Source organism: Bactrocera dorsalis, chromosome 5, assembly GCF_023373825.1.
Source record: "Bactrocera dorsalis isolate Fly_Bdor chromosome 5, ASM2337382v1, whole genome shotgun sequence".
In the NCBI taxonomy this organism is placed as follows: Eukaryota; Metazoa; Arthropoda; class Insecta; order Diptera; family Tephritidae; genus Bactrocera; species Bactrocera dorsalis.
Genome location: NC_064307.1, coordinates 58042954 through 58066195, shown reverse-complemented (window position 1 = coordinate 58066195; position 23242 = coordinate 58042954). Strand labels below are relative to the sequence as shown.

The following is a 23242-nucleotide window of genomic DNA, read 5'->3' as shown; positions in this document are numbered from 1 at the left end:
CTGCCATATAAACTGACAGATCAAAATCGAGTTCTTGTGTAGAAAAAAAATTTTCATTTCAAAATATGTCAAGAAATTTGGCATAGATTATTGTCCCAGGGAAAGCTACAGAGATATTATTCGACTCCTATAGTATACAGCTACCACACAGACTGACCGATCTACATAAATCAATATAAAGATCTTTTTATACTCTTTTATGCTATAAAAAATGCACCTATATAGGGTATTTCTTGTTCTACATTTAATTTTGTTTTTAACTTTTTCATAATTTATTATTTTTTTTTTTGCTTTTCTATTATAATTCTGCTCACTCATTGTTTTCTATTTATTTTCAATCTTCTTCGCCGTGCCACACGCTTTACAAGTCTTTAGCAAACAATTGCCATGTTGACTGCACCAACGGACGGCTGACTCGCTGATTCGCCAGCCGACTGCTTAACTGCTTTGCCGATCAGCAAGTGATCTCTGCTATGATCTTGCAGCAATTTACGATGTTTGTGAGCAACTGAAGTTGTTTGTGGTTGATTTCCTCTTCTATGTGCTGTTATACCTCTGGCATGCCTCACTGTCGTGCGCTGGGTCTTTCAGTGATCGTCTTACCTTCGTTGAGTACTTGAAGATTTGCTGAGTACTTTAGGTATCGCTGAGTGTGTGTAGGCCAGTTGAAATGTTAGCTCATTTGCCTGCGCAATTCATAGTTGTTTAGTAGTGTTTTTCAAGAAGTTGGCAGTGTTTGCTTAGACGTCTGACTCCCATTATAATGGATTTGTGTGGTGTAGACACGACTGCCGCTGTAATGATGATCTGCTATGTCTAATGCATGTATTTGCTGAAGTTGTTAACTTGGTGAGATGTTAAAAAGAAACGTGCATTTATTTGATGCAGATTGTGAAAGGATATTTTTTGTAGATATTAGGTGACAGTGGGTTTTGCAGTGGCACTAAGAGTTTAAAAGAAACATTTTTATTTTATTATATTATTCTTATATGATTTTATAACAGGCAGACGGAAGCGTCTGAAATCCTATAAAGTGTATATAAATATTATATAAATTATCAGTGTGACGTGGATGTCCCTCAATTCTTGAATTATTTATCTGAAATTTTGCACACGAACTTTTTCCCTAAGAAACTGCTCATTTATCAGATCCCCTGATATTGGATCATTCAAGGGTAAAGCGTTTTTTTATTTAATTTTTTTTTTATTTCATTGCCACTTCCTACCACCAACATTGCATTCCATTCGAAAAAGTTGAAATTTTTTGCAAAAAATTACATTAAAATTAAATAAGCGCCAGAAATCAATTGCAATTACCATCAACTTCACAACTCCCCAGGCACTCAGCTCCACTGCACTCACCACTTGCAACCGACAATTTTAAACATTACTCGTTCGTTTGGCTTAAACCAAGTCCAAGTCCGTTCGCTTGCCTGGACAAGCGCTGCCGTGGGCACTAACGTCTCGTCGCTAACTATGCAATCAATTACAAATTAAATAAACATGATTACCAGGAAAGTTTTTCTTACCTCCAAACCAACTGGCAATGGTAGTTGAGTAACCACTCTATGTTTACACCGATCTGGCTCCTTGGTAATTTTGTGTGCTTGTTAGTTAGCAGCATACAGTTGCTGTCGTTGTTGTTGATTTCGCTGACTTGTAACTAACAACAACAGCAACTACAATTGTTGACAATTGTAAACTCCTGACAGTTAACGCCTTTTACTTGCAACGCTGTCGGGCATACGTAGTCCGCAAACATGACGCGACTAAGGAGAAAATAAATGAAACTACTTTTTTTTCTGGCGCGAGGAAGTTAATGTTGGTAGTGTGTTCATAGTAATAGAAAAAAAGTTAAAAAGTTAATAACATAAGCGCGCTGCTTCATTACATGTCACAACAAATAGTGCCATAGAAGAAAGGAGTCAGACTAATACATACTAAACAATAAGTCTATTGAGTATGTATTTACACACAAAAACGTTGCAAGGGAACTTTTCTCTATTTATATTGTATTATGAAGCATTGAGTACAGTAGTGTCTGGATAACTGAATTTCATTTTCGTTAATTGATCCGTTCTTTCTCTACTTTACACCTATTTATTTTCGATCGACATACAACTCGTGCAATCCTTACATATTAGACATAAGATATGTTCAGCAGTTCGAAGTAAATTGGAAGCTAAGCATTTTTGTGGAGAATTTTAACCGTTTAACTGCCCAGTATATATTAAATTTCTCATGCAAGCTTTTTTACAGATCAAAAAGTACTATGAAACGATTTGCCATATTCTACTAAAGTATCTGTTAATAACAGGACACGAATATTATTCAAAATGTTAAAGTGTTTACATAGGTTAACTACATGTACTTTTGTCACATTAATGCTGAAAAATTAAAAAAAAAAACTAATTTTAGTTAGAAATGTAAAAAAAAAAAACTTTTTTTAAGGCACCGTTATATTTTTGACTTATTTTTTTTTACGCCTACATAAAAAGCGTAAAAATTCCATATTAAAAGTTACTTTTCGGAAATACAAATGTGAAAATGTTAAAAATAAATAGTTTTTAAAGACACCGTTACATTTTTTAATTATATTTTTTTTCACTTCCACAAAAAGCGTAAGAATTGCATTTGAAACTTTTTTTTGAAAAAAAAAATTCTTTAAAAAAAATATTTAGTTGTTCAGTGCTGTAATTTTTAATGGAAATCTGCATAAAAATGGTTTTAAAATACAAAAATAATTAGAAAAATAATGATTTTTGAAACCCTATTAAATTTGTAGTGTTATGATTTTTTTACACGTCTAACAAAGAGCTTGTTTGGAAACTGATTTTCGAAAAAAAAAGTAGTTGTACAGTGTCATATATAAATTGTCACAATTTTAAGAGTGAATTCGCAAAACGTTTCTTTAAAAAGTAATGTTTTTATAAGCTTTTTTCGCAATCCTGCACCTTTAACAACCATTAATGTCTCACTAAACTGGAACATACTGTACTTATTTTCGTTTTTTTTTGCTGTCCAGCGCGCTATTTATACTAGTAAGTTCACATACCATTTAAGTTTGTTTAAGATTAAAGTTATGCACATATTTTTGCATTTTTATAACAACAACAAAAGTAACTAGCACAACAAATGCAACGGGAGCAAAATGGTAAATGCATTTTCCATAGCAAAATGGAGACTTCATTTCGCAGTAACCGGTCAACTTAACTACTATACAGTATATATATACATATATAAAGTACGTTCGTCTCATTTATTTATTTAATATTTTGCACATCATTTTCCATGAATAAAATATTAGTAAACAGCGCGCCGGACCTCAAATCCTAATGAAATGCGTTTCAGCACTTAGATCAACAATGACAAGTCAATGACGATTTTAGGGACACACACACACAAACACATATATATATATAAAGGGTGATTTTTTAAGAGCTTGATAACTTTTTTTAAAAAAAAAACGCATAAAATTTGCAAAATCTCATCGGTTCTTTATTTGAAACGTTAGATTGGTTCATGACATTTACTTTTTGAAGATAATTTCATTTAAATGTTGACCGCGGCTGCGTCTTAGGTGGTCCATTCGGAAAGTCCAATTTTGGGCAACTTTTTCGAGCATTTCGGCCGGAATAGCCCGAATTTCTTCGGAAATGTTGTCTTCCAAAGCTGGAATAGTTGCTGGCTTATTTCTGTAGACTTTAGACTTGACGTAGCCCCACAAAAAATAGTCTAAAGGCGTTAAATCGCATGATCTTGGTGGCCAACTTACGGGTCCATTTCTTGAGATGAATTGTTGTCCGAAGTTTTCCCTCAAAATGGCCATAGAATCGCGAGCTGTGTGGCATGTAGCGCCATCTTGTTGAAACCACATGTCAACCAAGTTCAGTTCTTCCATTTTTGGCAACAAAAAGTTTGTTAGCATCGAACGATAGCGATCGCCATTCACCGTAACGTTGCGTCCAACAGCATCTTTGAAAAAATACGGTCCAATGATTCCACCAGCGTACAAACCACACCAAACAGTGCATTTTTCGGGATGCATGGGCAGTTCTTGAACGGCTTCTGGTTGCTCTTCACCCCAAATGCGGCAATTTTGCTTATTTACGTAGCCATTCAACCAGAAATGAGCCTCATCGCTGAACAAAATTTGTCGATAAACACATTTCGAACCGAACACTGATTTTGGTAATAAAATTCAATGATTTGCAAGCGTTGCTCGTTAGTAAGTCTATTCATGATGAAATGTCAAAGCATACTGAGCATCTTTCTCTTTGACACCATGTCTGAAATCCCACGTGATCTGTCAAATACTAATGCATGAAAATCCTAACCTCAAAAAAATCACCCGTTATAAACATTATATGTGCACTTGTGATCCACTTCAATTTCAATTTGAGCTTCATCAACGGCAACATCATCATCAACTCGAACAGTTTGACGGGCCGCGGTGTTGGGCGCAGCGCGCGAAGAGCGAGTCGTAGCCTCCTTGGGATTTGTCTGGAAAAGGCGAAAGACAAATATTGTCTTACTGCTATGTTTTCTTTAACAAGAATGCAGTTGCATGCCACAACTATAGCTGCTTGCCGGCTACACCATTTCCTACTCCAATTTCCAATTCCAATTTTGTGTTTGCTGTGTCGCTATTTTTCTTCGGAAACATTACTCATAGTCGTCGCCAGCAGTTCGCACACTCGTTAATGCAACAATGTCCAAGTGGCATGTTTATTTAGTGTGCTCAACACGAACACACACATAAAGGCGCACAAATTTTTTCGAAATCAAATCAAGTGGTCACAGTCTGCAGCATCACCAAGTGAGCTGATAGTGAGTGCTGAGTGTTGAGTGCCAGACTGCACACTTTGCTATTTACAAAGTTCTTGTGCTGCCAACAAAGCGCACATTTGTTGCTGCCACCGTTTGTGGCATGCTGCACTATCAGTAAAGCGCCAAGAATTTAAGCGTGGTCTAAAAAGAGCGCTTGTTATCTCATTAAGACGGCCAAGTTTAACAGTTATGCGCTTTCTTCGTTGCGTTTGGTTTTCGTTGTTGCTCCAGTTAGCTGTTGCTCGCATATTTATTTATCTTGTAATTGCGACAGTGCTTCTATTTCCGTTTGCATTCTACAAGTATTCTTCAAGTGTTCGCTGCACCTTAAAAGCAGCCAGCGCACAATGCTTGCAACACATTCTTGCCACAAGTGTTTGTAACGTTTCTGTTTTACAGCCCACTTCATTATGTTTGCACTAATCCAAAGTTATGTTATGCGGCGTCAATGCTGCAACTAAGCTGTGCAACAACTTGAAAGCAATATGAAGAGTTTTTGTTTTTTTCTTTCTAAAATTCTACGTCCTTGCTATTTTCGGCTCTTTCTTATTGCACCATGAGTTGGTGCTTAGTTTCTGTATTTTTGTTTTGCTGTAATTTTTTCCTTTATAGTGCTTTTGGTGCTTGAAAGCATTTGGTCACGTTTTGGCGTTTAAGTGGCTCTGCAGATTTTCTCATTGTGTATAACATTTGTCTGCCTTCTGTGCGCTTTTGTGGCTTATTTTGATTTTCTTGTTAAGCAGTTTTGGATTTTTTGTAGCCAATGCTTAGACCAAATTCACATTTCACGCTGTTATTTGCTTTTACCCAGTTATTACTGTATAAACATGCCTTACAGATAAATTATGATTTTGTAATTTTTTGTTGTTTCTTTTTTTTTGGGAATTGTGGAATGCCATTAAAGTTATAATATTTTATTTTTTCAAAGCGCAGAAAAAAAGTGATTGGGATTTTAAGACTGCAGAGAAAGGCGTAAACAATTATATTTACCTATCAAATCTAATTCAATATGAAAATTTTTTGTAAATTTTTTTATTTTTATTACACTCAAACTTTTATTATTTTTTCAGTGTCTTGTCTCAACGACATTAATTGTAATATATTTTGTTCTTGTTTAAACTTTTGTATAATGTTTATATTATTTTATTATTTTTTTGAAAGGTAGCATATTTTAATACAATAATTTTATGATATTTTTTTACTTTATTTTACATAATGGTGTTTTTATTTTATTTTTTATACAAACTCAGAGCAAATTTTACATACGCCTGTAATATTGAGGTTTCCCTAGTTTCAAATATTGAATTACACTGCCTCACACAGTCATGCGCCACACTCACTATATGCAGTTGTTATTTGCATAATTAATTGCACAACAAATAATAGAACAAAAACTCGAAAGCGCACGCTGCGCAAACAACTACAACTACACAAGCTTTCGAGACAACAAAAAATGCCAACAGTTTCGAAAACATATTTTGGAAACCCCCCAAAAAGCATCTCACACACATTTTATTGACAACACTACAACTGCCACTTCATGCGCAACATGTGTAAATGTTTCCAATGTGCTCACTCGTTTGTATGTGTGTGTGCATGTAAATTGTTTAGTGTCAACAAATGTTATTAATTAAAATGTCATTCAAATTTAACATAATCATCTAAAGCAGCATTGTCATTTGTAGCTCAACTAAATTGAAAAACTTCACCAACTATACAAACATGTACATACGTACATATACATATGTATGTAACTATATACTGTTACTGCGAGATCAAAACAATTTCCCTACACTTCATGCACAGCACTTCCCTCAACTTGCCACAACGCGCCGTATAGTTGGAGATCAACTGACAGCTGTGCAGACACAACAACACTTGCGGCTGTTGTGGGAGCACACACACACATACATAAATGCATACATATGTATATAAAACATATATACACTGTATTGCTAGCAAATCAGCCGCCCACCCAGCGGACGAGATGCCACACTCGGTTTCTAAATACACACGATTGCATGTGTGCGCATATTTGCCACCGAAAAGTAGTGTCATTTTAGGGTCGCCTCGCAAGTTACCAATTTCACCCCATGTCAGTCAGTCACTCAGTGTTTTTGCGTCCTCACCGGCACTTTACGTTTATCCCTCTGCCGGGTGCTGATTCACTAAATGCTTTTTTGCTGCATTTTATTATTTACTTGCCACGCTCTGTGCGATTTTCACCCTCTTTGCGCTCTTTGCCTTTTGCCAAACTCTCTCGCCACGCTTTTCACAGCAATTCAGTTGCAGAGGGCGAAATTTTCCTTTGTGCTACACACATAACGGGCGGTTTGTGTCAGTGTGACAGCTTTCGAAGTGTCAACTTGGCAAAATGTACACAATTACAGCCGCTGCTGGCCGTCACTCGACGCTGCTTGCCACTCGGATACTCACATATTGCTCCATTTCTGTTCTACCCACTTTTTAGCTTATTTTCTTTGCAGTCACCGTTTATTATTTGCTATTGTTGTTTGCGTATGACAGCTGCTACCGTTGACAGCTTTTCGCCTGCTCTCCTATTGTTACTTTACGTTGGCCATCCTTTAAATCGGCTACGCTCTAGATATTTGCATAAATACGCTCAATAAGTAGACTTGTGGGTCCATAAGGGGTGGGTGGGTGCGTGGTAAGCGCTGGAGTTGCAAAAGTTTGAGTGTTCTAATTTATTAGGTTTATTAGTTGGTCAGTGTACGTTTTAGCAAGGATTACAATAGAAAACTTTGCAAAGCAGAAGTCGAAAATTTAATTTAGCAAATTGATTTCTCAACTAATTTTAATTTAATTAAACGCGAATGTGGAGCAAGTTTTATTATTTGTATATAAATTTATAATATTATAATAAGTAAGCAAGATTTTCGCTCTATCTCTCACTTACGCTGTCAGCTGTCATAGCACTTCCCACACCACATATTGGCTCAGCGGCGAATATGATAACCCACTTGAAGGTGAACAGTAGCCTAATTATCGTTTCAATTTATTTATTGCTAGTTTATTTTTTATATAAAATAAAGGTTCAACTATAGTCTAACTGTCACGTTACCCTACAACTGTCACTCAGCTGCGGTTTGACCACCAAACTGTCACGACGTGCGCGTAAGTTTCCATAGCTCGTTATTATTCGACAGTTAAACCGCAACATGTAATTAATACTTACAGTATATTTTTTTTTATAATTTTATGTGTATAAATATATACATATGTATTTGCATATCTTCAAAGATTGATTGATTTTTTTTTAACGTGGCTCCTATCTGCATCTATCATATTAAGCAGGGAAATATGTTACAGCTGCTTCAAGCACATAATATTGTTGAATGTAATTTTCTAACCACAAGTGTCAGTTTTCGTAATATTTACAAACACTCACGTGATACGAGGGCTGCTATATATATTTTTGGCCTAATAATGAAAATAGCATGATTTATCAACGAAAATGGTTTTATTGATTTTCAAAATATTCTCCATCGAAATTTATACACTTTTGCATGCGCTCAAACCAATTTTCGAAGCACTTTTCCCACACCTCCAAAACATGGTTTTTGAATGCTTCAACAGCATCTTCTGGCGACGAAAATCGTTGACCACGCATTATTTCTTGATGTGTGGGAATAAAAAGAAGTCATTGGGTGCCAAGTCAGGGCTGTACGGCGGATGACCCATCAATTCGACGTTTTAGCCGGTCAAAAAGGCGCTGGTTTGAGCCGATGTGTGAAGCTCGCATTGTCATGGTGCACAATGATTCGTCTTCTCTTGTTCGTTTTTCGAATTCTCCGAAGACTTCAGGCAAACAAATGGTGGTGTACCACTCCATCCTACGTTGCTCAAGCGGAACAGTCGCCACATCACATGACCAGTTTTGCCGAAGAAACAGGCGACCATTTGCTTCGAAGTGCTTTTTCCACGAACAACTTTCGTTGGATTTGGCTCGTCTTGGAAGACCCACACAGTCGATTGCTGTTTTGTTTCGGGCTCATACGCATACATAGATCCATGATTCGTCACCTGTAACGATCTTATAAACGTCTTTTGAAGCACCGCGATCGTATTTTTTCAGCATTTCTTTACACCAATCCACACGAGCCTTTTTTTGAGCGATTGTCAAATTGTACGGGATCCAACGAGAACAAACCTTTTGTTCATGCAATATCGAATGAAATGCATAGGCATGCCTCTATCTGAAGGTATGTTACATGACGGTCTAGCATTATCAGTTCACGTACGGGATCGATGTTTTCGGCAACGGCTGTTTTTGGACGACCTTCACGGAATTCGTCATTGAGCGAGCGTCGGCCACGATTGAATTCGTTGTACCAGTTTTTCACAGTGCTATAGGATGGTACTTCATAGCCATACAAAGATTTTAGTTCATCGATGCACTCTTGTCGTGATAATCCACGTCGAAAGTTGTGAAAAATGATCGCACGAAAATGTTCACGAGTTAATTCCATTTTTTGGCCGAGATGAATTTTTTAATTCCCTGTAAATAAAACAATTCACGATTAAATGACAAAACGTTCTGAGTGATGTTATGCTAAAAAATGTCAAACTTTCCAATGGAAATGTCAGATTGCGCCTGGCAATACTTAGTGTTGCCTAGGCCAGAAATATATATGTATAGCAGCCTATGTACTTACTTTAAATCCATTCCTAAAAATTTGTACACTCTTATTGACTTAAATAACGTCGACGAAAACTTTTGCTTAAACTAGTCATGCCATCACAAATTTAATATGTAATTACTTCATTTTTGGTTTCGGTTTTGGGGGCCGAACCCGTCATAAAACGGAGAAGTAGAGTTCGGTGTTAATAAAAGTTGACGAAATTGATGGTAGTTAAGTAGTTAAGTGCTCGATTCATAGATGCTGCCACTATTATAAAATCAGAGCGCGGAAAATAATTTCCATTCAAACTAAAAGGAACTAATGAAATATCATCATTATTAAAAATATGTTGGAAATAATTTTTTTTGTACAAATTATACAGAGCGACATACACATTGGTCCCTACAAATGACAACACTACACTAAGCCGTCAAGCTGCAAAATGAGCAATTTTCTTAATTTAGTTTTCTCCAATAAACACACGCTCATACGCATATACATACGCACAACACAACATATTTTCCGGTGCAGCAAAAACTCAAAGAATTAATGCAAAAGCGCAAATTCATGCTAGAAATTCACTTCCAACGCGCGCACACATACAACAAAGCGTGTCTTAATATACGCCCTTACTCGCCGTTAGTTAATTCATTTCACCACCAATATCACACTATATAGCGGTGTTAATGTGTAACAGCAGCCGTTTGTGTCTGTCAAATTTAATAAAAATCACTGATTTTGATTGATGTGCCACAACTGAGCAGCGCAGCGCGAGCAGAGCATCATCTGGTCCAGTCAAAGTGAATTTATATGTAAATAACTTTTATACGTATGTATGTGTGCGCTTAAGCGCAAGTGTGATTGTCACACGCGCCAACTTCTATTGTTTGAATATATGCCAACCACCGTGGCAATAAGGGGTTAAATGCAGGCAGCGCTAATGTCAGCAAGCATCCTCAGCTGTAGTTTATTACTTATCTCTCATGGCTTACTTGTCTCTCACCCTGCCTTTGGAATAGGGCCAAGTGTTTGCTTGGCACTTTCGCCGCCTGTTTGCTTTGAATTGAAACAAATGAAATGGAAGTAAGAAAAACAATATTGGAGCTACTAGTATTTAATTGCATATAGTATGTGCTCGCGCTTGTGTGTGTTACTACAACTCGATATTTAATAGGTTTTTGTTGATTTAGGCTCAATTGTTTTTGTCATCCTCTGGGGGTACGCGTGCAGCATACAGCATCCGGACTAAAGCTAATCGTTTGCGGTTACTAAGAAAACACTTAGCATAAATACATATATATTTATACATACACTTAAGCGCTTACCCTTGCTCTCTTGCTGTTGAAAAATTTATTAATTTTTGCCTCTTATGTTCTCTTCTCTTTGCAGTTATCCTTCATTTGTCGCCCAGCGTTGATTTGACAACGTGCTGCGCCTGCGGTTTGAGCGTTCGTACGTACAGCGCGCGTCTCCAGCGTTGCTACAACTACTTACTTTGCCACACATTTGAGTTGTCTACTGTTTTCAGTCAGCTGTAGGCTGTCAACTGTCATAGACAGCTGAAAGTTTTTAACAAGCGCAACTAATCCTTAACATTTTTGTTGGACACAGCGTCGCTTTGGAGCGACTTACACGCATAAGTTTCGTGCAACATATTTAAATAATAAACTTACAAACACACATATAAATACCTACAGACGTCATGTTACGCACAACGGCACACAGCACTAAGACGACGCGGCGGCATCCGCTGGCGTTATGCAACTCTGTCTTTGCGCTCAGCATCGTGCTGCTGCTACACACACATAACTGTCATGCGGACGGCATGCAACATCTCGCGGATAGCGGTGGTGGCGTTGGCATGGGCGGCATGGGTCCGCACTCCATGGATGTTAGTCCCGCGCCGGGTTATGGCCTACCCGCCATACCAAAAGATCCGAATTCACGCTGCGAAGAGATCACTATACCAATGTGTCGCGGCATTGGTTACAATATGACTTCTTTTCCGAACGAAATGAATCACGAAACACAGGATGAAGCCGGTTTGGAAGTGCATCAGTTTTGGCCACTCGTTGAAATCAAATGTTCGCCAGATTTGAAATTCTTCCTTTGTTCTATGTACACGCCTATCTGTTTGGAGGACTATCACAAACCATTGCCGGTTTGTCGTTCGGTTTGTGAGCGCGCACGTGCCGGTTGTGCGCCCATCATGCAACAGTATAGTTTCCAGTGGCCAGAGCGTATGGCTTGCGAGCATTTGCCATTGCATGGCGATCCGGAGAATTTGTGCATGGAGCAGCCATCGTATACGGAGTCGGGCAGCGGCGGTTCGGGCCGTGATGGCACGTCCGGCAGCGGCTCGGGCGGCAGTGGTGGTAGTGGTGGCAGCGGCAGTGGAGGCGGTGGTGGTAAACGCAAACAGTCTGGTTCCGGTGGCTCGACTTCACAGAAATGCAAAGGCAAAAATTCAAAAAACTGCCAAAATTCCCTAGGAGAAAGAACAAACACAAAGGATTGCACGTGCTCGTGTCGCCCGCCACTCCTACTCCTGGGGAAGGAAGCGCTGATGCAGCCACCACACATGCATTACCCGTGGTACATGAATTCAACTGTACAAAGAATCGCCGACGTACCAAATTGCGCGATCCCCTGCAAGGGCCCGTTCTTCACAAACGACGAAAAGGACTTCGCCGGAATATGGATCGCCCTGTGGTCGGGTCTGTGCTTCTGCAGCACACTCATGACGCTAACCACGTTCATCATCGACACCGAAAGGTTTAAATATCCCGAACGTCCGATCGTTTTTCTCTCCGCTTGCTACTTTATGGTAGCTGTTGGTTATCTATCAAAGAACTTTTTGCAGAATGAAGAGATCGCTTGCGATGGTCGCTACTTGAAAGAGAGCTCCGCAGGACCACACTCATGCACTATGGTATTTCTACTGACATATTTCTTCGGCATGGCTTCGTCCATTTGGTGGGTAGTGCTCAGCTTCACTTGGTTCCTGGCCGCTGGTCTTAAATGGGGCAATGAAGCCATCACCAAACACTCGCAGTATTTTCATTTAGCCGCCTGGCTCATACCCACAGTGCAATCGGTAGCCGTATTGCTGCTCTCGGCTGTCGATGGTGATCCCATACTCGGCATTTGCTATGTGGGCAATCTCAATCCGGATCATCTGAAGACATTCGTGCTGGCACCGCTCTTTGTATACCTCGTCATCGGCACCACTTTCCTAATGGCGGGCTTCGTTTCACTTTTCCGCATACGTTCCGTTATCAAGCAGCAAGGCGGTGTTGGCGCTGGCGTTAAGGCGGACAAATTGGAGAAACTAATGATACGTATTGGCATCTTTTCCGTCCTCTACACCGTCCCTGCAACCATCGTAATCGGATGCTACCTGTATGAGGCCGCCTACTTCGAAGACTGGATCAAAGCGCTCGCCTGCCCATGTGCACAGACAAAAGGTCCTGGCAAGAAACCATTGTACTCAGTACTAATGCTGAAATACTTTATGGCCTTGGCAGTTGGTATTACATCGGGCGTTTGGATCTGGTCCGGTAAGACGTTGGAGAGTTGGCGTCGCTTTTGGCGTCGTCTCTTCGGCGCACCGGATCGCACTGGCGCTAATCAGGCGCTCATTAAACCGCGACCGCCCATACCGCATCCGTATGCTGGCTCCGGCATGGGTATGCCAGTGGGTTCGGCGGCCGGTTCGCTACTCGCCACACCATATACACAAGCGGGTGGCGCATCGGTTGCCTCCACCAGCCATCACCATTTGCACCACCATGTTCTTAAACAACCGGCAGCAAGCCACGTATGACATGGAGAGTCAGGCGGAGCTTCAACAATGGGCGGTGGTGGTGGCGGCGGCGGCGGCAGTACAATTGGCGGTGGCAGCGTGCTGGGCGGACACGGTACTCTGATGAGCACAGCGGGTATGAGCAATAGTACGGTTGGCGGCGGTGGTGGTGTTGGTGTTGGGGCTCCTCCTGGCAGTATGTTGCACGGTGGCGGTGGCGGTGGCATGGGCGTACCAACGCCCGGCAATATGGGTATGCCTGGCGTTTATGGCAATGGTAATGGCGGTGGCGGTCCCGGTGGTGGTCCAATGGGCCCCATGGGTGGCAATGGCGGTGGTAATGGTCCCAGTACGGCACCCGGTTCGGTGATCGATTCTCGCGCGGTGTCCGTGGTCGTTACGTTGCCTGGTGGGCCGGGCGCGCAACACCCCGGGCAGGCGCTGAGCGACTATGGTCCTATATAGTTAATGGTACGGCCAGATACAGCGCACTGGGTGTCGACGAGCAGTTTTTCGCAACTGTAAATGCAAGCGATTGCAGTGTTGCAATTTTCTTTAAGTTTGCGCACTTTGGCGCTTGCGCCTTTAAACACATCTGAAGTGTTAATATGAATTGTAAAGTTACAACAACAAGGCGCCATATTAATTTCTGCTAATTTATAGTTGTACAATAATAACATATTTAAATACATAAATTTAAACGAGTATGTAATAAAGTAACGAGTAAGCAAGCTAAACTATATAATTCTAGTCCATTTTCATTGAAAGAAAAAAGCAAAAAAAAAAAATATATTAAAAATAAAGAAATGAAGGGTTAAAAATTAAAAATGTACGAGACAACAACAAAGCACAATTTCTATTAAATATCACTAAACAAATTAAAGCAAAAATAGTCAATAGCTTATAGAGTAACACTTGAACTTGCTACACCTTCTTTTCCAAATAAAAATGTTTAACAAAAAGCAAAGAGTTAAAAAAATAGCAAATGAAAGTGTTAAAAAGTTAGGAAAAAGTAAAGCGATACGAAAAGCACATCAAATGCGCGCGAAAATACATTTTTGCTATAAAAAGTAATTTTATAAAAAAAATGTCTATAAACATTATTTCACTTACTGCTAATTCCTTTTTCAACTCTCTACTCAAATAGACTGATTTAAAGTAATATTAAAAACTAAAGAAAAAACGTATTTCACTAAAAACGCGAAATGCAATATTTTAAATGTACGAATTGTGTAAAAAACCCGCATTAAAATATGTTAATCATGGAAATTTTAACGGAATGCATATGAAAAGCAAAAACAATAACGACACGGTAGAGAAAAACAGTTTTCAAAAACGTTTTTCAATTCGCCTACCACCGAAATTGCGTGAAATTTGCCACTGCCAAAAACGCCAACGCCATATTGCATTACAAAAACAAAAATAATAATAACAAAAACAACAATAACGCTACTTATACGTATACATAGGAAATGCATGTAAATTTGCCAGCAAAGAAAATCGAATATCAGAAATGTAAGCAGTTAGCGGAGCTGAGTTAAAAGATAATTACGAAAAAAACAACGTTTACGCAACCCAGTAAACGTGCAAAAGCATTTGTAAAATATATTTCATGTTTATTTGTAGCATTTATTACGCCTAACTGTATGTAGCGTTGCTAAATATAAAAATATGTGAAAAATCATAGCAAACACACTTTGTGAGTTTAAGATGAAAAATCAAAATACTTATGAAATGAAAAATTGCACTAAAAGATTAATTATAATTAATTTATAAATTATTGAATGCCAACGAATTAGCGCAAGCACATAATGTCCAACTGTAAATACTGAATTTTAGTTTTTTAATTTAATAGAATAATATTTTATTATTTAAGCAATTATAAGCGCGAAATTATTTTGTTCAAAAATGCAAAATACCGCAAGTGAAATTGAATTAAAGTGCACTAAAAAGTTTTTTTTACGTTAATGAGGAAATAGTGTTGAAACGTGCAGTTGTGACCAATATTTTTTAACACAATACTTGGAAGAAAAATATATTTTATTTTGATAATTATTGGAAGAATTATTTGTATGATAATTAATGGAAGAAAAATTTATTTTTTACATAATATTTGAAAGAAAGTTTGTTTTTGAATAATGTTTAGAAAAAAGTTTTTACATAATGACTAAAAAGTACAAATTTTTCTATTTCTCTACTTCCGAGACAACAAAATTCAAGCGCAATATTTTGTTTAAATTTTTTTTTGGAAAATTTATTAATTTAATGTTTTTACACAGCAGTTCTTACAATATTTGAACAGCTTAAAGGCATATTGATTTTTTTTGATATATTTTTCAAAAGAAATTTACAAAAAAAATAATTTTTTGAAATTCTTCCTGAATTTTTTTTTTGTGGTAATGATGTTTGCCCAGATCTAAAAAAATTAAACTTGATCTACTAAAACTTAGCCAGAAGTCTCGAAAAAAAACAATTTGCAATTTTTTATGCAATATTATAATTAATTATAATTTTTGTTTATAACGCTAGAAGTTACTTCTCAACATTTTTGAGCAAAGGTTGTATTTAACCAAAAGTTTAAAATTAAAGATATCCTCAACCAAAGTTGTTTCCATAACAAAAATTTTTCTATTATTTCCACAAAATGTTTTATTATGAAAATTTCCAAAAATTAATTGTTTTTAAGTAATTATATTCCGTATAAAAAATATTCAAAAAATTATGTTCAATATTGTGAAGAAAAAAATTATTTTCCAAAAAATAAAATTTTTTTGTTCTATATACATACATACATATTATCAAATTTGAAAAAAATATTCAAAAAATTATGTTCAATATTGTGAAGAAAAAAATTATTTTCCAAAAAACAAAATAATTTTTGTGCTAAATATTATTAAATTTGAACATATTTGAAAATATTTTTAAAATTCAGCAGAAAAAGAATTCTATTTAATATTAAAAAAAGTTAAGTTCAATATTTTTGAAAAAAAAAATTATGTTAAATTTTTGAAAAAACAAAATTCTTTGAGCATTAATTCTCGAAATTAAACTTTTTTCAAACATGCTTAAAACTTTTTGAGTAAACATTTTTTTTCCAATATTAAAAGAAGATAATAATACTTTGTACCATATAATTATCAAACATTTTAAAACTCCATATTTGTGCCACAAAAATATTTCTTCCAAAAGCAACAAAAAATTCGCTTAATTTGCTGCACATTTTTCACTTGTCTGTCTAAACATCGCTTCGTAAATTTTCCAAAACCACGAACGTATTTTGCATTTGTTTGACGCTTTGTAAATGCAAGAACAACAAATAAATAATTATATTATAAATTATTTATTAATTAAGCGCATACAAGAATTTCCTACTTATTTTTAATAAGTTTATTTGTTTACATTTATAAAAAGTGTGTAATATTAGGTATTTTTGTTTGATTTTCGTATCATTTATATTTCTTGCTGCAAAGAAATTGTACATAGTTGCATGTAGTCACGCATTATTTACTATAAGTTAAAATAATTATTATTTTTTATAATTTGTGTATTAATGAAAAACATTATGCCAACAAGTAGTTGTGTAAGCGTAAGCAAAGTAATTGTATTGTAATTTGCAAAGCATTCAAATTTATTTAAATACTATTAATATTTATGCAAGGAAGAAAATATTTAAAATGTATGTATTAAAAGAAATTGATTGAAAATTGCTAAAAATGTGCGCAGACTTGATTATTTTAGGTTTAAAAAAATTAAAAATATTTTTTGAGCCCAAAAAACTCAACATCAGCCATTTTTTCAAAACTCACATTTAAAGTTTTGCGGCTATTCTTATTAGCCGCCGTCTTTTCATTGAGCGAACTACTTTTCTATTGCTTTATTATATAATATTTTAATTTAAGTTAAACAGACGAAAAGTTAAAACTGTGTATTTTATTTTATACTTTATCTTATAATGATTATACTGTAGCGATTAATTATTGTTTTTATTTAAAAATGCTAAATAAAATGCGAAGAAGAAATTATTTACAAAATCAAATTTCAGTTTTTTTTATTTCAATTGGTTCCTTTTACCAGTTTTTTTTTGTATTCAGAATTTATTTTTGTTTGTTTTCCGTACATTAAGAATATTTTTTTATAACATGCTATTTTTTTACACAAAATATGTATCATGAGCTATTTTACATTTGCATATGAACGTACGGCATCCATTTGTCATCCTCGCATGCATTTTTCTCCCTTGCGCATTTTCACCTCACAGCCAGCGAAACACCCACTCGTGCATTGAGATTTCTGTAAATTTAAAATTCAATATTGACATGTTCACACCTACGCCTTAACAGGCGAACAGAATCGTTAATATGTAGGTGTCCCCCTAAAAGTATGCTACACATTTATCGCTCAGCGATTTTCTTCACCTGGTGTGTGGCGTCTCACACACTAACAATGGCTGCGCAAACCTTAACAAATGTTTTGCTGCTGCCTTGCATTCATGATCACCTGGCAGTTGGGTAGGTGAATAATTTCACAAAATTTTCTTGCGCCGACGTCGGCTGCGCAGCATTAATGTATGAAAGCGTATGCTTGGAAATTGAAAGGGGCTGCCTTTGCTTACATTTAGAAAAAGGATTTTTTAATTTTGGTGCAATTTTGAGCACGAGATATTTAATAAAGTTCTTTTATACATTTTTAAAATTAAAAATAAAATATAACTGTACGTAGTTCTCGAGACCTAACTGTCCCTTTGCTGGATAAAGAAAATAGTAAAAAATGGATGGATATCAAATGAAAGTTATGGGCCACGTCTTTAATTTAGAACTAATTTTGAAAGCGGTTAAAAAAATCAATTTTAGTCTTGAAAATAAATATCGAAAATTTCATAAAATTTAGCTGCTTACTTAAATTTTAATTTCCAAGTTTTATTCTTACAACTTATTATTTCAGTTAATATTAAATAATATAGATACTGTATTGATTTTTAACATATTTCTAAAATCTTATATTTAAAGATATTTATTTATAAACGATCTGTATAAATCACTTGACTTTTTCAATATTTGATTTCAATATTTTATTTTTTCACACAAATGCAAATAATTCATACGTATCATCAGAACTGCAGCTCTCCACTTCTTTGGTAAGCTTAATGTAAAATAAATAGAAGGACAAATATTTGATTAGCCAATTTTTATATGATAAAAGTAAAGAAACAGTAAAATATGTAAAAATATACTAACGAAAAACAGTAAAATATTGTAGAAGTTGACATGCGAAGCAGTGAAAATAGTTTTGCTACATATAAAAACGAGTATAAGTATTAATTAGACCTACTAGATACTCTTCAATGTGCATAGACTTACTTAAACTCACTTGAACAAAGCAGATATAACCCTCCTCTTATAATCAAAAGTTAAAAAAGGAATAATATAAAATCGTACATTTGTATTTATATTACTCCCAATAAGTGTGTAGCAGTAGTAGTAAAAATAATGTAGCGTAAAGTTTAATTGTTTATTATTATGCATTAAGAAGAAAATGCATTTATTTGTAAATCACTGATTAGAATACCTTAGGCATTATAAAAATTTGTTATGATAAACTTCATACCAAAAAATAGCTTAATGCTTAGAGGTGGTAAAACATTTAAAAATATATTGTTATATTTTGAAAAATTTAACAATTTTACGTAACGAAATCGAAAGCTCTAAAAGTCAAATTTGCATACTTTTTTTTAAAGGCAATCCTTTTTATGAAAACTTTCAAAGCGCTGAAATAATGAAAGCATGATAGCACGCATTTATGGCAGTGCTGTAAATCTGATTTTCGAGTTCTTCCATATTTACAAGAAGAAAAATTACTTACAAAATTTTTACATTCCACACATAGTATAAGAAAACTCCAAATGTTATTAAAATCGCTCGATGAATTTATGTGAACAATTATGAAAGCTTTCTCCACGCGTACTTTTATTACTTTCTTATTCTGGTATGTCAGAAATAATTTCGAAATATTTAGTCTATTTCAGATTCTGAATATACCTTAAGCCTCCCTTCGCGCTTTTTAACCAGACGAAAGCAATGGATTTTTAAAAAATCTTTACACTACAAGATAGGTTTATAAAAGTATAATATTTCATACTTCATTAATGAAAGCTTTTAATGACTTTCTTGCATGGAAGCTTGCACTTAGTCAGTTAGTTTTTCTTGGACAAGGTAAGCTCTCCCTATCTATTCATTAATGAAAGCTTTTACTGACTTTCTTGCATGGAAGCTTGCATTTTACACAGTTTTTCTTGAACAAGGTAAGCTCTCAGTTTTCTATTCATTAATGAAAGTACAATATTATAACTCAGAAACTTAGAACGACATTTCTTTACATACCACAAGATACATTTATAAAAATATAATATTTTAACACTTCATTAAAGCTTTTACTGACTTGACTTGCATTAAAGCTTTCACTTAGCTATTCATTAATGAAAGTACAATATTTTAACCCAGAAGCTTCGAACGACATTTCTGTTACCTTACACGCCTAAGCTATTATTAAAGTTTCGAGTTCACAAAAGCTTTCTCTTAATTCAGTTCTTATTTACAATGCCTTTATATAATCTTCAAATAAAAAAATTGAAAGATTTCTTTCTACTTTGAAACTTTTTTATAAATGTGTAGAATTGTAATCTACGAATTTCGAACCATCTTTCATTGGAGCTTTTACATATATTAACATTAAAATATGAAAGCTTTCAACCAAATGCGTTGAACCACATTTCACTGAAGCTTTCGTTGCATTTATTAATATTAATTAATATAAGTTTTCAAAAATCTCTACACTTATAAAGCTGTAAACTGAATTTCATTCGAGCTTTCACTATATTCATACTAAAGTTTGGAGCTATGTACTTTTTCTTAGGCTTTTACTATATTAATTTTAAAGTTTCTTACTACTCTTTTCTGGAATACTTCACTTCATTTACTTCTCTACTTTATTCCATATTGAAATAATTAAAAATAATATTCTAGCTAACAATTATTTTTTTGTGTTTCACTTGAGCGTAAGCCCAAAACTTGCTGTATAAAAAGCCAATCGTTCAATATATATGTACATCTGATGATAAGCTTATTTAAGTTACAACTGTACATACTTACAATTAATTTATTTAATTAAATACTTAAGCAAAACTTAATGCATAAGCTTTGATAAATCGCAACAAATATACGTAATTGAAAAGACGCTGTTTATGTAAAACGTAACAAACCAAATATAAGAATTACAAAACTTAGAAGCTAAGCAAAATGTAAGATTAGAAAGCAGGTAAATTGTGTATGAAAATATTGCAATACTACACTTACGCAAAAAAGTAAACATACGTAATATATTTATAAGTAATTTTAAAGTATTTATGCTGTTTTAAAAAACCGATTAACTTAAGAGAAAATGTTTTGAAATGTATACAAGCTGGTTAGAAAGTTTATATAAGTGGGCAGTGGAGTAGACACAAAAGAGGGAGCAACTGTAAATTCTTAGTTATTGCATAACCGTTTGCGCGCTAAAAAGGGAATATGTCATCTTTGAGATGTGATTGACAAACAATTTGACAAGCAAATTGCAAGAAATTCATAATTGAAAGCAAAGAAAGAGAGCGAGAGAGAGGGAAAAAACAATATATGTTATAAATGCGAGAGAAGCCCCTAACAATTAATGTATTGAAATATGCTTACTTGCAGCAAAAACTAATCACTGTAAAGAAAAGCAAATATTTTAGCGAAGCGAATGACAAAACAAAGCGAAAGAAGAGTAATTAAAGCATCTGGTTTCGCAGATTTTAAGCATTTACATTCAATTCAAACATGTATACGATTTAGCAACTTTTTATTTCTGTTTTTAAGCAAAAAATTAATGAAATATTTATATAAGTATATATATAATATTTAGTATGAGTAAAACCAAAAAAAATCAATGTGAGACAAAAGTATATTAAATAAAATAAATTCGTTTAATAGCATGTAATGAGAAAAGTGAAGTTTTTGAAAATACGATGAAGAGAGTGAGTATAAAGGGTTTGCAATGAAAAACTAGCATTAACCCCAAAAACGGTTAATGGTAGAAAGAGCAAACGAAAAAACAGCAGGTATATACAGGTGTGTGTTATTATATAAGGATAAAGTAGTTGTGAATTGTATTTTGTGAATTTTAATTGATAAAAAACTATATGAACAAAAATAAATAAAATAAAAAAAATTAAAAATTAATATTTCAAGTTGAAACATTATATAATTTATATATTTACTTATTATGAAAGGTAAAATCAAGAGAGCCAGCGAATAATGTCGTGAAAAGGGAATGAAACAAACACACAAGCAACAAATTTAAATACTATATTTTATTTATTATACAAAAATAATGTTATTATACAATAATAATAATAATAAACATTAACGTAAACGCAAACATTGAAATAAAACAACAACAAACAAACTTGAAATCAAAAATAAATAGTACGAGTAAACAAAAATAAAAAAATATAAAGCAAAAATTAAAATGAAAACTAAAAATAAAAATTTAAAATAAAAAAAAAAATAAAAGAAATAATAAGAAAATATAAAACAAAATGAAAACAAAATAAAAATTAAATATAAAACAAAAAAACCATTAAATAAAAGCATAAAATATATGCTAGCATAAACAAAACACAACCGTTGTAAATGTCAACCGAAATTACAATAACAAAAATCCTTTTAAATAAATAAATAAAAGCTGCAGCGCGGTTGATTTGATTATGTGAAGCAACTTGGAAACGCCGAAAACTAGGCAAAACTCCAATTTTTTATATTCTCGCAACAAAGTTGCTAAGGAGAGTATTATAGTTTTTTTTTTTAATAAGCAAAGTTTTAAAACAAAACTGCATTTCAACATAACCTCAAAACATTTGTTGTTTTAGCACTTGCGCACAGTTGTGTGTCGCTTTCAAGTTGCTACACTCGGTCGCTTCAGCCGCGGAGCGCACAAAAACGAACACATAAAAGTACATACATACATACAAGCATAGATTCATATTAAATTCCAAATATGTGAGCAAATAATATTATACAATATTATTTTTAATGTGTAGTGATAATGATAAATACAAAAATTCAAAATAGTTGAACATGTGAAACAACAACAAGCCCAAAACAACTCAAATGACATGCAAATAAGGAGTAATTACAACTTTAATGCAAAATAAAAACTTAAAAACTTATTTATGTATAGTTTCATTATTTTATAGTTACAATTATCCGGCTAAGGTCAAATAGACACAATTTTTTCCGATAACTTGTTTCTATTTGCCCATTGGCATTGGATTGTCGATTGTGAAAATCGACCTGTCTTGAGACGAATTTTTCATCAATAAAATAATTCGCCATAGACAGAAACCGGTAAAAATTACTTGGTACCAGGTACACACTATTAGTTGGATGTAACCTTTCCAACGAGTCACTATCTTACTGTTGATTTTGTTACGGTCATCTAATCCCCGCTTGGGTGGTAAGGTGCAGCAAAGTTGTCATCGAGGTCATGCGAGCCTCACTAAGTAAATATTCGACCGAAGACAACAAGAGGCATTCCATTATAGAACGGTGTGCAGCGTTCTGACTTGTCTGAAACTTCTTCGTATGCTTTTCACTGCTCCCAGGAGACCTGTATGTGCGGTGTAGTTTAGAATCGGCCTGCTGATTGCTTCTTATGTTGCCAACAACGTTTCTTTGTCTTTTCCCCATAAACTGCGGCTGACCACTTGAAGATTTTGTTGGGGCTCTGTACTTTGGCAGTTAACTCAACATAAAGAAGGCTGTGTAGTGTTACACCTAAAATCTTTAGATTATTGACAGTAGGCAGTAGCAAGGCCCCAAGTTTGTTCACTACAATCGATCCAATGCGTCACTATAGATGTGTGTAGCCTGATGGCACATCAACCCTCTTCCAG

At 34.9% G+C, this 23242-nt stretch overlaps 2 protein-coding genes across 2 annotated transcripts in view; both read left to right on the top strand.

The window, feature by feature from the left end:
* LOC105224720 (frizzled-2) overlaps nt 1–17314 on the top strand; it is an 86412-nt gene extending 69098 nt beyond the window's left edge. The window contains exon 3 of the mRNA XM_011202882.4: nt 10863–17314. Coding sequence (XP_011201184.2) covers nt 11176–13299 — 2124 coding nt within the window. The 5' untranslated portion in view covers nt 10863–11175 and the 3' untranslated portion in view covers nt 13300–17314. The remainder of the gene's footprint in view (nt 1–10862) is intronic.
* Nucleotides 13327–21293, top strand: LOC109579444 (uncharacterized). The gene has a single exon (XM_049457967.1). The coding sequence runs from the start codon at nt 13327–13329 to the stop codon at nt 13741–13743; it is 417 nt and encodes a 138-aa protein (XP_049313924.1). The 3' UTR covers nt 13744–21293.
* The last annotated feature ends 1949 nt before the right edge of the window (nt 21294–23242 follow it).

What these genes read in the sequence shown, in the direction of transcription:
- LOC109579444 (XM_049457967.1), top strand. Translation starts at nt 13,327, where the DNA reads ATGGGCGGTGGTGGTGGCGGCGGCGGCGGCAGTACAATTGGCGGTGGC.